The sequence below is a fragment of the Haliotis asinina genome, chromosome 4, assembly GCF_037392515.1.
Source record: "Haliotis asinina isolate JCU_RB_2024 chromosome 4, JCU_Hal_asi_v2, whole genome shotgun sequence".
In the NCBI taxonomy this organism is placed as follows: Eukaryota; Metazoa; Mollusca; class Gastropoda; order Lepetellida; family Haliotidae; genus Haliotis; species Haliotis asinina.
Window position 1 is genome coordinate 71,898,119 of NC_090283.1, and position 17,530 is coordinate 71,915,648.

General features: G+C 37.7%; 1 protein-coding gene across 1 annotated transcript; it reads left to right on the forward strand.

Moving 5' to 3' along the window:
* Nucleotides 1-1,976: 1,976 nt before the first annotated feature.
* On the forward strand, nucleotides 1,977-5,221 carry LOC137281143 (uncharacterized). The gene is made up of 3 exons (XM_067812271.1): nucleotides 1,977-2,106; nucleotides 3,755-4,141; nucleotides 5,136-5,221. The coding sequence occupies exons 1-3, from the start codon at nucleotides 1,977-1,979 to the stop codon at nucleotides 5,219-5,221; spliced, it is 603 nt and encodes a 200-aa protein (XP_067668372.1).
* Nucleotides 5,222-17,530: the final 12,309 nt, after the last annotated feature.

A 17,530-nucleotide genomic window follows, 5' to 3' on the forward strand; every position in this document is an offset into this window, starting at 1 on the left:
GAAGGACGTTGTAACTGGGTGAACTTGGTGATGTGGGTAGTTTTCACTTTCTCATGGAGGTGCTGCTTGGTCTTCTCTGCTAAGGACTGGGTCTTGTGGTAGAGGTCAGACTCGAGGGTGTCTTGTAGGCGGCTTCTGCTGGTTTCAATGTCTTTATGGAGATGGGACTTGTGGCGGCGTAGGTGCTGTATCTGGTGCTTGACTATTCTGGTGCTGGCATTGTGGAGTATCTTGTTGATGGCAGGTGAGCGAGGGACAGGAGATGACAGTTGAAACCCAGCTGTGAACACCCTAACCCGAGAGGATGCATCTACCAGATCCCTTGCAACTGTGGCGACCTATACATTGGAGAAACGCTGAGACCAATCAACACCAGAATGAAGGAACATCAGACCTCAGTCAGGAAACTCGACCAGAAATCGGCCATCTCTGAACATATTCTCAAGAACCCTGAACACTCAATTCGATGGGAGGACACTAGGATACTATCTACCAACAACAACAACTGGCGCCAAAGGAAACTGCAAGAGGCCATCGAGATCCGGAGACAGAAACCAGCCATCAACCGCGACCAAGGAGTGTACCTACCAAGTGCCTGGGACTTATTGATAAATTAATCTCATCTACCTGTGTACATTCTATCTATGTAATTCATGTATAGCCTATCTACCCGAGTACATACTTGTGTTTGTACATCACCAACCCTCATGTAAACATGCTCACCCCCTATCGTGTGTTATGTACATCATCCTATCATGCGTAATGTATCACCATTGGCTTCCATCCTTATCCCCAATCATGTTATGTAAACATATCCAATCAACTGTAATGCATTACCGTTGGCTTCCATCATTGTTATCTTAACTATCGGCTTCCTATCAGTGCTTGTTTATACTAGCTTTCGTTAACTCATTCCACTTGTTACTTTGTTATTGTTTTACCTGTACATATAAATACACCTCTGTATCCCTTTCTCAATCACCTGATGAAGGAGTAAGCATTAACTCCGAAACGTTGTGTTCTCTCATAAAGAAGTTGATATCCATAAAATCTTCATTCTCACGTGACCTAAGACGCGTCGGGAATTCCCTCCTTAAAATAGTAACACACGTGCTCTGTACCTCGTTGCTTGTTTACATCGAGTTTTCGTACGTTACCATACATTTTTACCCAATCAAAACCATTGTATGGGCAGCTTCCTTTCCAAGTCACGCTGACTGACCACTCCTGCTCATTCCACAGATGTTTCCCGAAACTTGCAGGTGAGTTTTCAATGCTTCTTATAATATTCTTGCTGTCACCATGACGTGTATCTGTACTAGTCCTGAGCATTTGCTTACAAGACAAAGTTTATTTATCAGACTTATTGAATTTAGGGCTTAATTAACTACTGAATTAAATATTTAATGACTCAACGAATTACTTATCTGTCTAGTTGTTTTATACCAATGGATGTTTTTATTCCTCAGTTCACATTTCTCCCACCTTGAATAATATGTTGAATATTTCCATGTCATGTTCATTCATTCCTATAGGTTATGATGTGAAATATATTATTTAATTCAATTTCATTAATTATAGATTATAGCTCATCTGAAATTGCTGTAATGGATAAGTTGAAACTCCTGTCTATGTTCGAGGAAGTAAAGTTGAAATTCAGGATGGACTTTGATCTGAAAGATGAACAGTGCTCACTAATACTAGACATAATAAATAAGAAGGACTCTATGGGAATCCTTGGAACTGGGTTTGGAAAGTCTTTGACTTTTGTGCTGCCACCCATTTTATTGGATATGGTAAATATTCAGAGTATACATTATATTATCTATTTGGATAAAATTATCTTTACTGTTACACTTAATGCTGTAATGATTTTCTGTAATATTCTAGTAAGGTGTTAACAACTTTGTACAGCATACTGACAAGATAAACATCAAAACATAATTATTGTTTAGATGTACCCCGACCATGTACACATGGCAGTGGTTGTGTCACCACTGAGGAGCTTGATGCAGACCCAGGTTGCCTCACTTAAGGAGAAGGGCGTTGCAGCAGCGCAGCATGCTGTCCTGCAGAGATCCGAGATGTCTGAAAGCACAGTCACTGGTAAGACATTTTGATAAATACTACTGTATACTACAAGAGCTCCTGTGTAATACTGTGTTCATCAACCAAGTTAATGGTTCCAAACCAAACAAGCAGAACAGTCTAAATCATTCACAAATAGAGGAGATAAGTAAATAGAGAATATTAAATTAGTTTGTATGTCATGTCACTAGGATAACTTAAAAGGTTTCTGTATGTCATTCCATTTTGTGGATCCTATACCTGCTATTCACAGGTTTTGTTTACTTGCAAATGACTCGTTCCATGAAATGCAAAATAGTTGATCTTAATAGATAGATAAATCTTTAGCCAAGTGTGAATAGTATTTATACTTTGATATGTTCATTCTTGTAGCTAATCAAATTTTAAATTCTCTCTGTCTATAATTTTGCATAATTGTTGAATTTTCATTTCTAAACAACCTAACTGATGCTTTAACTAGGGATCAAAAGAGGGGACTACTCAGTGGTATTCATATCACCAGAGGCACTCAACACTGATCTGTGGAGCAGTGTGTTCCGGGGCAAACGCTTTAGAGAACTTGTTGTTCTTATTGCAATAGATGAAGCTCACTGTGTAATAGAATGGTATGATTTACATCCTTCCTTAAAATATCAACCACAAAATACTGACTAAAATGAATTCATCTTTTTATTTGAAAAGTGATAATAAATTATGAGTTCTTCTTTAAATGTGGAATTAATCATTATTGTTCAATATAATCAATATGCGAAATACTATTTATGAGTTTTGTTTAGGGGTGAGAGCTTTCGAGAGGACAACAAGGCTATAACATGGCTAAGACCTGTGATGAGGGATTGCCCATTTCTGTTTCTCACCGCTACCTGTACAAGACAAATGAAAGATGACATTCTGAAGCAATTTTGCATTCAGAATGTTTCTGTTACAGCTGCAATACCAAACAGGTGCCGTAGTTTCAACATTTAGGCTTCTACCTTAAGTAATGAGCATATGATTAGAGTGCATGATTCAACTGATACATAGTGAGAAATGTAGCATACTCTTTTTCAGACCAAACATCTTCTTGTCTTACAAATGCAAGCCTGGCATGCGAATTGATGAGGAGCTAACATTCTACATCAATGAGCTACTGGAGAAGGGAGAAGCTGCCAGAAAATGTCTTATATACACGTAAGTATATCTAGCTTGAATTTACATCTGTCATTCAACAGATACAAAGTCATTGCAAGAGCAAAATGAAGTTCCAATAATAATAATACAATAATTATTGTAAAATGAACATATACAAGTTATTGAAGTATGAATCATTTGTTTTCTAAACCAGTATCTAATCAATTTGAACAAAAGTAAATATGTCATCAACTATTACTGAACAATCTTGAATAGTCAAACTTTTTCAGTAAGACTGATTCTACTTATAATTAATTACACTTGTGTTGAAAGAATATAGAAAAAAAAATTCTGTTAACATTCCAGTCGAGTAAATCCAGCAGGGGAAATATTTGAAGAGTTTATGGACAGACTTAAAGAGAAGGCATACAATGCCCGAGGGCAACGACTAGTTGATGTGTTTGTTTCGAAAAAACATCAGATCTTGCCAAAAAACAGATCCTAGAAACATTTCCTCATGAAACATCTGCCATTCGATGTCTTATTGCTTCATCAGCATTTGGAATGGGTGTTGACATTCCAGATGTTGAGCTTGTGATCCACTGGGGTGTCAGCACCACAGTACTTGACTACTGGCAGGAAGTGGGCAGGGCTGGTCGAGATGGTCAACAGAGTCTCGCTCTCCTCTTTGCAACACCTGTCACCATCAGTGACAAAAGAATGACAAAAGATTGTGTGAGAGAGCTGCATAAGCAGGTGAGCAAAGAAGCAGCTTGCTTCCGGCTCTGTATCCTAAAGGTGCTCTACCTGGAATGCATGGACAAGACTGAAATCAAGAGAGTGGAGCACAAGGATGAGTGCACATCAGACTGTAGTCCAGGACAATCTTGTGCCTGTGCATTGTGTGCCTGTTGCAGCAACTGCCAAAGCAAGTGTTGCACAGGTTAGTCCATGGGTCTTGCCGCTGCAAACCGCCCTCTGTCAAGTTTTCGGGAATAGGAAAGTAGGCAAGCTTTCAGCTTTGCTGGCTTCCTAATAGCCTGGTGGCATTCACTAGCGCTGAAATTTTGGTATTGTGAGTGAGTTCTACCTGGCACTTTTCCAAAGAGATTGTCGGCCTGGTATTCTTGAAGGAAAGCCAGAACTGCATTCTGCAGTTTGCCTTTACCATGGCTTACTTCATCATGCTCACAATCTGCTACATTTTGGGCAAATATTTTGTTCAAATCTCTGGTCACACTTCCAATGATGTAACTACTTCTGTTGATAGTTTGGGTAGTATACTTGCCATGTGTTCTCTTGAGGTTTCCTATGTTTAAAAAGCATTAAAATATTTTTTTATAAAAATTGATAAGAACAAATTATTATATTTGTGTCAGACACTTAAGATGCAAAAGACATTAACTTTACTTTGCCAGTTCATTTACTTGTACACATTTAATTCATTGTAAGACACTTGAGATGTAAAAGAAATTAACTTTATGTTGCCAGTTCATTTACTTGTAGATATTTAATAATTTCATGACTGATCTTATTGATATTTATCTTTTAACAAGTTACTGTGAACCAATATATTTGACATATAATACCTTTGAATTGATTATTGAGAAACTTGTTGTACTTGTCCATGGCAATGTTATGGCAAGGACCACCCCTTATGTTAACAGTTCGATTCCATGTCAGATCAGCAGCCTGTCGTTTTGATAGGCATCCATTTATACCTGAACTGTACACAGTTTGGACTTAATTGTTTGTAAACATCTGTGGAATTCTATTTGTCTTTAACACTATTTACAAGTATACATGTCTTTTCATAAGTCATACATATATAATAAATGGTTTAGATTAGGATTTAAATTGTTATTCATTCTTATCACGTACCAGAGATCATTCTATGCATGAGTATCAGATACTTATTATGGCCCTCATTCCAAAAGTGAATGCCATCATCCTTCCAGAACTCCAGCATCATCCTGCCATTTCCAGTCCGAATGGCATGACGCCTGACCTTGTCATTCAGTAACATCCAGGTTAGGCCAATAGAGTATTGGTACACACTATCATCCTGGTCTTTGGATGTGCAACCCGGACAGTACCATGTGTCACCTGGTGATAATAATTCAGTGCAATAAATGCAGATGTCTCAATGAAATAGCTATTCATGATGCTGATAATTTTATTTTTTAATTATCATGTTATAGATAGATATAAATGATGTATTGCTATGGGTATTCTAGAAATATAGTCAGACATATATTAACTTTGGATATGATTAAATTTTAGATTGATATATTCAATGACAATATCACATAACCATCAGCACTTAAGTTTTTGGTAAAAAGCTAAGTGAAATAGCTACGTTTCTTGGGGGTTCTTGACAATCCGACACAAGTCAAGTGGAACCATTGGCCATGCTGACAGGCAGTTCTCATATGGCATTCCACCATAGATGTGTCCGCAATAAACCTTTTGCATTTGCAAAACTTGCTATACGGCTCACACTCTGGGGAACACCACCAGTCTTCTTCCTGCGATGGGCTTTCGCCAGTGATGAGCTCAATGCACTGGTCATGGAAGTGACCACCAGATGGACAATTGGGATTTGAGCATGTGACAACATCCCCAGCAACATCTTAACAGACAGGCAGATGAATAGACAAAGCACCATATCATGAAATAATAAAATTACTGCAACATATGTCATATTGGGGATTTCACTTTCTTAGTAAAGTACAAATTCTAGTACTTTTATTTTTGGTTCAGTCCCATCTGGGATTCAAACCCGCACCCTCAGTGTCAGGCACCTAATCGCCAGCAAAGTCAGCTGCCTAGCCCGCTCAGCCACCGCGACTTCCACAAAAATGAAAGTCAGACAACTGGTAGTCTGAGTAGACTGCGCACTTTGTGTACCCCTCTGATGAGTGTAAATTGGCACGGCTCCCATGGCCGAAAGCTATGATTATATGATGCCATTTAGAAAGTGTTCAAATGCAATATATGTCATATATGTATTTGCGTATTACATTTTTGGTAATTTTAAGGTACCTTGGCCACAGCAGATTGAGTCAAAATGACTTGTTGGAGGAACCAAAGCCTCAACAACTTCCCTCACCGAGTCACAGGTAGGTTGCAACCAAATATCGTCAAGCATTCTCTGTAATATTTGATAGTATTTACTATTATATAACCTTAACTCACAAAGATGTGAAAAAAAGTATCAAACAATCACAATGTCATTATAAGTCATTTGTTAGGAACTGATTTATGTTGATAAAAAAAAAAACTACAGCAGAAGTTTCCTCTAATAGGCGTTCTTTGTCTTCTTTGGTTTTAACGAAAGGCAGTTCCTCATCATAGGTCTCCATGCCAATAATGTTCATAGCCAAAAGACAAAGGAGCCCATCACACGTCACACGACCTTGCTTTTGACTGAGTGTTGGTTCAGAACAACTTTGATGTTGAAGAAAGTGCCTCTATCTGCCTGACTTCCCCCTTTGAAATACCTGTCCATTATGAGCTAGCAAAGAAAAGTAAAAGAAGGGAAAATACATCATAATTTTTAATTCAAAAAGAATTACAGCAACAATAAGACAAAATCTATGCAAAAGTTTATTTTCCTTATTTTGCTCAAACTCATAATACTTCCGATATGATTGTAAAGTATCAAATCATACAGTATAATTAGTCTTCTTTAAATTCTAATAATGCATCAACAACCATGATTATAGTCAATAACTAAAATACGTAAATCATATTTATCTCTTATTTTACTAATGCATCATGCCTTTGAATGTGTAAACCCTTACAGCTATACTACCTGTAGCATCAAGCCACGCTTGTGGAACTCTTGCGCACTGGGCTCCACCCCCAGCAGCTGGTGCAAAGGACTCCGGTCTGATGCCCTCACTCTCCTGGCACCAACCACGCGCTCAAATGCACCCCCATCACAGTGGGTTATCACAGTGTAGGGCCTCCCATCTGGATAGGTTGGAACGAGTCTGGTCAGATGTTCACAGATGCCAATTGCACCATCTGTTGTCGAGGGATTTTCGTCCAACACCCCAAGATTTATCTGTCAACATGTTCTTATTTATATTAGATATGAATATATTCATAGAAAATATAAAGGCATCTGAACGCAAATAAAAAGAAAGAACAACTAAATCACCAGAGCACTCATGTGAACATAGATACTAACAGAGACTTGAAATGTCTTAACTTATAATTCATTAAGGTTATAACTTATTTGAACCTACGATTTCAGATTTCTCCGACATCACACCAATGTGTTCATGCGGAATGAATCGAGGAAGCTGACAGTTCTTGAATGCTGGAAGGGATGAGACTAGGGCCTGCTTAATGGCAAACAGTAACCAGTCTCTGAGGGCTGAGTTGTGGGCTGGGTCTGGGAGGTAGACTTCTACAGGAATGTCACTTGCAGAAATAGTGGGAAGTGTATCATCAAGGTACTCTGTTGCAACACGGTTGGTGGCTGCGTAGCACAGTGCCCAAAGCATTTGAGACACAGTTTTGTCCTTCAATTGATGACGTGCCCTAACTTCAACTTGGGTGTTATCCCAGCAAAAAGTATAACCCTTTGGTTCCACTAAATAAATAATTTAACATTAACTTAGATAACAGATGCAAGATTGTGAAATTACTCTTGTTTAGATATAAATCATTAAAGTTATCTTCTCACTTGTTCATTTCTCGAAATGTTTTGTATACTATTATACTGGCATTAATCACATTTAGAAACAATCAATTTTGTGAAATAGTGATGCAAAATGAAATAACTTTACCGCTAGTAGCTGTATCACCAAATAGCTGTCGCTTTGGCTGAGGAGAGTTGATTTGACCATTAGCCAACAGTCTCGGAAAAGATTATTTCAGAACCATTTACACTTCATTATGAACATTTAAAATACAAGTTTTGAACTAGTATGTTACATTCTCGTATACTGATGTATGATACCTGTTATATCTATTCTATGTTTTAAATGGTAGAGATATCTCAACTTAAAGATGTAGATTGAACAGAGAAGACAGTGTTCACTACTTGGCTGTCTATATAGCGTCAGAACGTGTTTGAACTTGAGGGACAGATAAACTGTGACTGTTGACATGTATTCACATATTGCTAATGGGTTTTCTTGAAGTGCATTGTTATTTAACTTGATCTTAGCATTTATATACTGTGTTTTTAATTCAGAATAACCATTTTCCTAAACTGAAAATTATCACGCAAATCGGTCTTGTAAATAACAAGCAAAACGTCATTATAGGGGTTGTCACTGAAAATCTATAATATCAATAAAACATTTAAGAGTTTTACATTATAAACCAAAAAACTACATTTTTGAAAAATGTAACATTAATGGTAATGTATATATCTTTGGTATAGTGACATGATGATGTTGACAGTATTGACAGTCTCACAACACATCTTTGTTTAAACTCAGCTTGGTTCAAACGACAGAAAATACATACACTAAAAAACATAACATTAAGTAATTTGGAATACATGTAGGATATCCTTACTTGTAATTCATCCCTTTTCTCCTCTATTTTACACTTGTACTGCTGCACAAAGCTATCAACCACTCTTCGTGCACTGTCTGCACTAGCTGATAAGTGCATCTTGTTGAAGGTTGTTAGGAGCTGAATGAAATAATCAATATGGAAGGCAAATCAACAAATTATTTGTTCACCCACTTCTTGATTTTGTGATGAGGTCCTGTAATAAACAACTGTTAAATTGTTTCCAAATGAATTAATAAAGGATAGATAGGCCAGGGACTCAAACATTACATTAACATGTAAAGGGTCACAATTGAAATCAACTCTTACTAATTTCCTTTCATTAAACCATGATATTCCAATAATCAAAGTTTGCAAGTTTGTGAAATCAGAATAGTATTAATTTCTGTTCTGCTTTACTATAGTTATATCTAATCTTTATATCGCAATATCTACAAGCAACAAAGATGTAAAAATAATATACCTTTTGTGGAGCACCATGCCGGTACAATTCAAGAGCCATCATGTTCTGCAGCAAATTGAACTTTTGCCCGTTGTTCACGTGAAGGATGATGGCCAAAAGCAAGCCAATTGTTGGATGTAGACTGCCACTATCACTGATAACAATGAATTTTTTCTTTCAGTCCAGAAAATACTTTCATTTATTTGTGATAGTGTAAGGAAAGAAATCTCAAGTTTTGTTGAATGTATATAACTGGAAGTGAAGATTTTATGTAACTGTAACATCAAAGTATTAGTCACAATTTGTTACTCACACTTTTGAAACAGAGCCATGCCTACTTGTCAGCATCGATGTTAGAAATGTAGTAACAGTGGGCATGTATGTGCTGAGCTCTTTCAGACAAGCACTCCAGTTGAAGGTATGAAGACTCTCTAGTGTAAGGGTTTGTCTCAAAAAGGCATCTTTATGTGATAGATAACATCCAACCTCTTTTCTCAGAATATTAGAGAAGCTCAATATATATATTTGCTCTACTAAATCCTTTTCTTTGAAGAAGCGATGTCATTGCACGATTATATTTATGCCTAGTGATGTTGGTTGTGGTGGCAGAGGACTGAAGTAAAAAACAATATGGTGCAGATTTAAAAGTAAGTACAATATTTCTTATTTTGGTACTTTCTGTAAAATATATTTATTATACTACTATAAAAGATTGACATGAAAAGTCATTGTAAATTGTAAATTTGGCATTGAAATATTCTAGCATTGTCATGCATCACCATATATATATTTATATCATCTGTTGTAAATTAAACAATAACTGTGCCTTGAGCATGTACTAGTTTATATATATGTCCAGTATGAATAATAACATTAATATTGTGCCTGTAATTTTAATATTATTATTAATAGAGGACATATATAAAAAGACTTATCCAGGCAACTAGTACATGCTCAAGGCATAGTTATTGTTTAATATACAATGTAATTTCAAAATATAACAAAATTCTGACCTTTGATACAGAATGAATGCCGTGCTTTTTTTATGGTGTCCCTAACTTGACCTTTTTTGGCTTAGGCGATTTGCCAGGAGTAGACATAACCTGGTGTTTTCTCTCAGATTTTTTTTTCGATAGGTGATAATACCAAGTGTCACAAAAAAAACCAGACATGTCCTCGAACACTAAGTTGCAACTATGTCTCTTCCACCCCTTTGTTTTTTTCTTGAACTTTCCCTTGCAATGTGCACAGACCGTGTCATCCATGGTTTGTTCTCTTCACTCTCAGCCTTGAATATATACAATGGTAATACCAGTCAATAAAGTGCATATAATGCTAATTATTAATCATCATGTTAATTCATCATGAGATTAAATTCATACCCTCAGAGTATAGACATAATGCACAATTTCATATCCTTATCCATTAACATTGTTAATGTTCTTACTATACATCCAGTTATTATTATGTATATCCAATTGCACCTTGAAAAAATGACGTTTTGAGCAAACACTTTGTTGATTAATTTGGAGAGCCTGCTATTTTTGCTGACAAGAGCTAGGAAGTACTGTAACAATTTCAAATGAGTATATCTCCAGATACCCTAACAAATAAAAGCCTTTTTGCAATGATGTATGCACAAGAGTTAAGATAAAGATTTCAGAAATGGCATTGTACTGTACAGTGGAAGCTGTCTAAACCGGCACTCACTGGGACTGAAGGAATAATCCAGTTTAGGCAATGTGTCGGATTGTAGAGCTGATGATAAATGTACAAGCCAGGGATAGGACTGAGATTATATGCTGGTGTTGACAACTAGTCAGATTGGGCAGATACTGGTTTTGACAGCTTCCAATGTAATTTGGATGATCCTTTCCCCCTTTTAACAAATGATTTTTAGTTGTATCCCTTTGTTGTAGCATGTGTCCATAATTCATGATGGCAAATAAACATAAATGTTGTATACAACATGGAAATGTTCTATATAATATTTAAGGTGGGAGAAATGTATACTGAGGAATAAAAACATCCATTGGTATAAAATAACTAGACAGATAAGTAATCCGTTGAGTGATTAAATATTTAATTCAGTAGTTAATTAAGCCCTAAATTCAATAAGTCTGATAAATAAACTTTGGCTTGTAAGCAAATGCTCAGGACTAGTACAGATACACGTCATGGTGACAGCAAGAATATTATAAGAAGCATTGAAAACTCACCTGCAAGTTTCGGGAAACATCTGTGGAATGAGCAGGAGTGGTCAGTCAGCGTGACTTGGAAAGGAAGCTGCCCATACAATGGTTTTAATTGGGTAAAAATGTATGGTAACGTACGAAAACTCGATGTAAACAAGCAACGAGGTACAGAGCACGTGTGTTACTATTTTAAGGAGGGAATTCCCGATGCGTCATAGGTCACGTGGTTCAAAATGGCGCCGGACAAATGTGAGCGATCGACTGAGATATTTGATGGCTTGCAAATATTTAATTTTAGATATTTTGATAACGAAAATAGGGCGTACGTGTAGGTATAAGTACAAAGAAGTCATTCACATAATTTTCTTGCGCGCAAAAGTCGTAACGAGTGCGCGAAAGTGCGACAAAGGATTTCCTCCATTGCGGCCTATGGAGGTGCTGCATAGCGTTCATGTAGTGAACGCTATGTATCTTAGCTAGGCACCCGAACGCAAGCGTCTAATGTTTTTCACCTCCCCAGCAATACCTTGAATTCCTTTGGACACAGCAAAGGGGTTAAGTTTTAACGGTGTCTTCTCAGGAGTCTCAATCACAATGAAACGTGGCCAATATTCAAACGATGCAGACGGTCTCTGGTCAGTATCAACAGGGTCAATATCAAGTGGACGTTTTGTTTTCTTTAGTGGTATTTCGTAAGCCATGGTTAAGGTAATATGGTTCATCATCGGAGCTCCCCACCCGCCACGGAGTATCACAAGCGGGCCTCCAGCTTGCAGCACCATGGATACATGGATGATATACTCTAGCAGAAGAATTAAAAGATTAATAATTCCACCAGATTGGCCCATGAGCCACCGCCTTCTAGCACAGGACTCTAGGCAAATTTCAGAACAACATGTTTCAAAATCAAAAATGTTTTAGATAATAAAGCCAAGTCCAAAGTTACAGGGCCAAAAAGGTGCATTGAGCAACAGGAACACGGTTGCAAGCTCCTATTGTCCTCAACCACCAGGATCCTTTTCTCCGCCGACACAGGGCCGCAACCCACGGGAAAGGGGTTGATGGACCAAATATACCCCCGGGTCCACTACGGGAGCGTCGGCGAGTTCTTAGCGTTACCCAGCACCCACCACAAGGTGGTGACTCGCCACGGGTGCCTGGCCCTTTAAAACGTACACGTGGCGGTGTAAACAGATGGAAACAAGGCAACATAGTGGTACGAATATTGTTTTAGGCTGTAAAATTAAAGGTGAATACCTGCTTTCGAGAATATTATATCCAACTATTGAGAAGAAATACGATCAGTATATAAAATGGTATGCAGAAATGTCCTAGTAACGATTATAAACGGCACATTTGCAAATTGTGATTGTTCTTAGTATTGGACTCGCTTTTCGGGGATGGCCTAAACGTCGACCGGGCCACGGCGGGCCAGATGTGTTGTTAGCATATAATGAACATGGTGCCTACATATGATTAATGCAACACCACCATTGATAATAATAATCAATTTTAAGCCACAAACGCGTACCATACATAGTTTACTACTTCTGAAGACGAGTTTCCTGCGAACTGGCTGACCGAGGTTACGTCTTAAAGTGGAATCGATAAACAAAACATGATTTAAAATGCATAAATGCTTGTCTTCATTCGAATACAGGTTTCCGTCGGTCCGAAAATATTTCCTACGTCTATATCCAGTTAATACCACCCCATAAATTCACTACTCATAGTATTTAAAGCTTGCATGATACGATCTCTTCCCCAAATTCTAAACATCATCTCGACCACAGTTACTCGGTCCGGCTTGACCCGAGCTCTCTAAACCAGCTTAAACCATGAACATGCATCTTCAATTCTAATAAAATCCATGCAAGATGTAAAGAAAACTGGTCCCTCAAATGAAGCCCTTTTCTCACTCCATTCTCAACATAGCCGCAATCAAAAGTGTTAAGTCTCTGTACGGCCCGACTTGGCACGGTCTCTAGAAAACAACTTAAACCCACTTCTAGAATGCCCATTAAACATGTAGTTCATGGGTGTGCATTTGGAGAAAGATAGGTGAGACACTGGGGGCTTAATGAAAACATACTTCTCCCACTGCTCTCTATAACTTAGTGTGAATTTCGAAAAAACGAAGGTTATATTTTCTAAAGGATATTGTAAGAAGAAACAACTTTTACGTTAAATGGTACAACTATTGACATCTCAAATGAATATTTCTATCTTAGTGTACCTCTCACTGGTAATGGTCGGTTTGTTAGAGCAATCAATCGCCTTTCTGTACAAGCTAATAAGGAAATGTTTGTTATCTTCAAACGCATTCGCATTGATATTCCGATAGAGTGCCAACTGAAATTGTTTGACAATCTTGTTAAACCAATTCTTCTTTATGGCGCCGAAGTATGGTGGTTTGAAAATGTTGTCATCATCGAAAGTGTCCATCGTAAATTTTGTAAATATATTTTGAATGTGAAACAATGAACTCCAGGTTTTATTATGTACATTGAATTAGGTAGATACCCCATCAGTATATTCGTTAGAGTTAGAATTATATCAAACTGGACCAAAATGTTATGTCGTAATGACAAATTAAATACCATTTTTGATGTAATGTAACATCTACATTCTCCAAATGCTGATTTCAATATTCCATTGTTATCAAGTGTCGAGCGTATCATCCACGATACGGAATTGTATTAAATTTGGCTCAGCCAACCTGTACCTAGCATTGGCTTAAGAATAATGTACAGATCACCCTATTTTGATCAGTTAAAGCAGTTATGGTAGGGTTCTGTTGTCTACTCACCGAAGGGTAATTATTATGTAATGTATAAGCACTGAAAATTTTGTGTATCTAATGAAATGTGACTAATCACCACATCAAAACTGGACTTTGCTCAATGTTTTAATATACATGTTATATCAAATTGCTGTATGTTCTCTGTGTCACGATATGTGATATTTCAGAATAAAATTTATGTTGTTCTGTTCTATGGTGCTTCTGTAAACAGGATTATCTGAAAGGCTTGAAGTTTACAACACACGGAAAAGCAGATCCGAGTGGCCTTGACGTGGCAAAGCTCATACAGTGAAAACAAATTTCTCCCGATCCTGAGCTGAACAACCCAGTGAGATTGCCGTGGACGGGTTTTCATACTTTCGCATGTTCAAATTATGCGCCCATAACATGTCATAGCCAATTCCGTAAGATGTCTCGTATTACCTAACATCTTCTGATATTTATTAAGTTACCGATATGTTCAAATCATGCCATGAATAACTCCAGTCGACTATCTATATCTGTACTAGGAATTATTGATGTCTCTCCTATGGAAAATGTAGGGAAAACATCTTATTTTTTGAACCACTACAAAAACTATATATATATATATGCAAGCTGAATTCAGATGTGATTAGCAGCTGCATCAAATTCATTAGGCCGCGCAATGCCAGATCGAACTCGGGCTTCTTTCTAGGCAACGTGTTTGTTTCAAATACTGTGTTTCGAGACTACAAATAACTAGTTAAGGTAGATATAATAGCATTCTATGGATACATATACTAATCAGTATACGTCTGTGGGGTTTAAACTATTTTTGAGAGTTCGGGCCAAGTCGGGCCGAACAGAGACTTTACAGGTTTGGTCGAGGCTATGTTGGAAATTGTGAAAGACAGGTACTTCACTCTAACGGCTCGGTTATCTTTACATGTGCCACTTTGTAACACTACAATGTGATGTTTAGGTAGATATGACACCAATCCATGGATTTAAATACACTTAAAGATACACTTGTTATATTTGAAGACCTATTCTACCCCGGATCTTCCTAATGCCTACTGTGAGAGTTTCATCAACTTCACTTTATAGGTCCATGAGAGATTTCTGATTCCACCACCTATCTACGGTGGCGAAGATTTTCATCATTAGGTTTGCAGTGATAGATGGTGATACATGCAAGTCAATGTTGTAATTTGCAGAAAAACAAAACATTTTTGGATGCTCTTTACCTCAGCCATTATTGAACTTACCAAAAAGAAAACCTTACTAAAACACTTTAACATAAAATACTTTAAAGGTCACATGCAACGTAAAACACAGATTCTGGTACCTTTCGGTATGCACTTACCGAAACAAGTCATAAAAAATGCCAATTCAACCTATAGAGTTGAAAAAACGCGATGAAAAAAAAGCCCGCGAAATCGGAGTTCAAACGTTTCACTAAATTCCCCCCAGCGCTGGGGGAAAACTGGTTTCAACAGCTGTGCTGTGCTGCGTCCATAACGCATGCGCAGTGAATAAGTTCGCGGAGCTTGAAACAGTACGCATGCCCAGCGTCTGAGGTCGAGAGCAGTAGTCTAATCTTGGTTGTGTACACAAACAAGTAAATAATCTACTCGTTATGTAACAAAAAATTGTTGACTGTAGTAAGCAGTTTGTGTCACAGAGAAAGCTCAGTGTCTGGTTTATTCACACCTATATGTCTGTCTGCCTTTCTGCTAAAGACAACATGCAATACACAGCTTGAATCATTGACCACGTGCAATTTGAACTTACACCTATCAGACTATATGACATAAAGAAAATAAGTAGATTAATGAATCGTGCACCCGAGTCCCGTGTCGGCAACATTATGTAATTAGGCACGTGTGATACACATGACATGTTTTATGTATGTGGGTTGCAAACAAACTACATTCATTTTTTTCGGATGACTGGATCTGACGCAAACTGGTGCAAACTCTTGTCAGTTTCAAGTACTGCTTTGTACTTGGACGAATGACAGATTCCAGCCACGCATGCGCAGTAGTGTACCATCTCTGCTGACATGAGTTTTGATTGAGCGCAAGTTCAGAGAACATGTATTTTCCAAACCCAACATCTCTATATACATTCTTCATGGATAACGACTTCTTTTAGAGTATATGATTTTGTTTGACAACAGTATATGAATGCATACTGAAACGACGCATCAAGTACACAAAAAGAAGTTGTTACCCATAAAGAATCTTTCTTGTGACTGGCTATACTTCTAAAATGCCCATCAAACAGATCATCTTTCTGCACACACAATGAACCCTCAGCATATCAGCAAATGAAACAGCCAATCGGAAGCCGTCGTTACACCTGAGTGCATATCCACCCGCTATGACTGGGTTTGGTCTCCCGAGGGCTTCGTTTCGGGGGAAGTAAGCCCAAGTACAAAATATTGCACTTTTGAATCGCGATTGTACGCTTACAATTATGTTTATTTGGGTTTTTTTAAAGCAGCAATGTATATTATATGTCATGAATAAGTGATAAATGTGTTTTAATTATGTCTGATATTTTGGTTGCATTTGACCTTTAACATAAGTAAAACAGGTACTTTGTTTTAGAACAGCATAATAGTAAAGGAATACCAAAATGTTGTTTGTTTCTATCCTGAAAATTATATTAATAAAATTTCGACATTAGCTCAGATTTCAGCCGCTGTAATGTTTTGATCTGAAACTGAACTTAGAACAAATAAATTTGCTATTTCCTCTTTAGACCTAAAATCTCAGTTATATATAAACGTTCTTTTCCTGTGGCAAAATACAAATCATTTCATTGCTGTACATACCTTGTCGCTTCCATTAATCATCCTCCCCAGAACAAAGGCGTGCTGCAAGTCAGGATATCATTTTCCTTTGTTTGTTGACTTCTTAATGTGCACAATTTAAACAGCAGCATTCATCGTAATGGACATATGACCAGTAGGGCTCCAAGCTGACTGTAATGTTTATAAGTCCATTTCCACTGGACGTCTCCGAATTACCGTGCACTTGTGCATTTCACAAGTCAGTCACGTCTGCTTTCATCCACGAAGTCTGGATTACGCGCACGGAAAACTCGTGCAATGGAAGTGTATCCTGGTTGGTTCAACTCGTTACAAAGACGGCCAGCAACATATCTCGCGAACACCTGCATGAAATATACTACTTTCTGAGCTGATGTGACATTTGTTTACATATGTTATCTTAACCATCAAAGACGACAGCAAGCTGTTCGAGCCCATAAAAGAAGCTTGCCACATGGAAGTGATTGGAGCACAGAACTCCTTAACCGTAACCTTAAACATGGTCACCCACAAACACACTTCACAGTTTTGAGCGAAGCTGGAAACTGGCC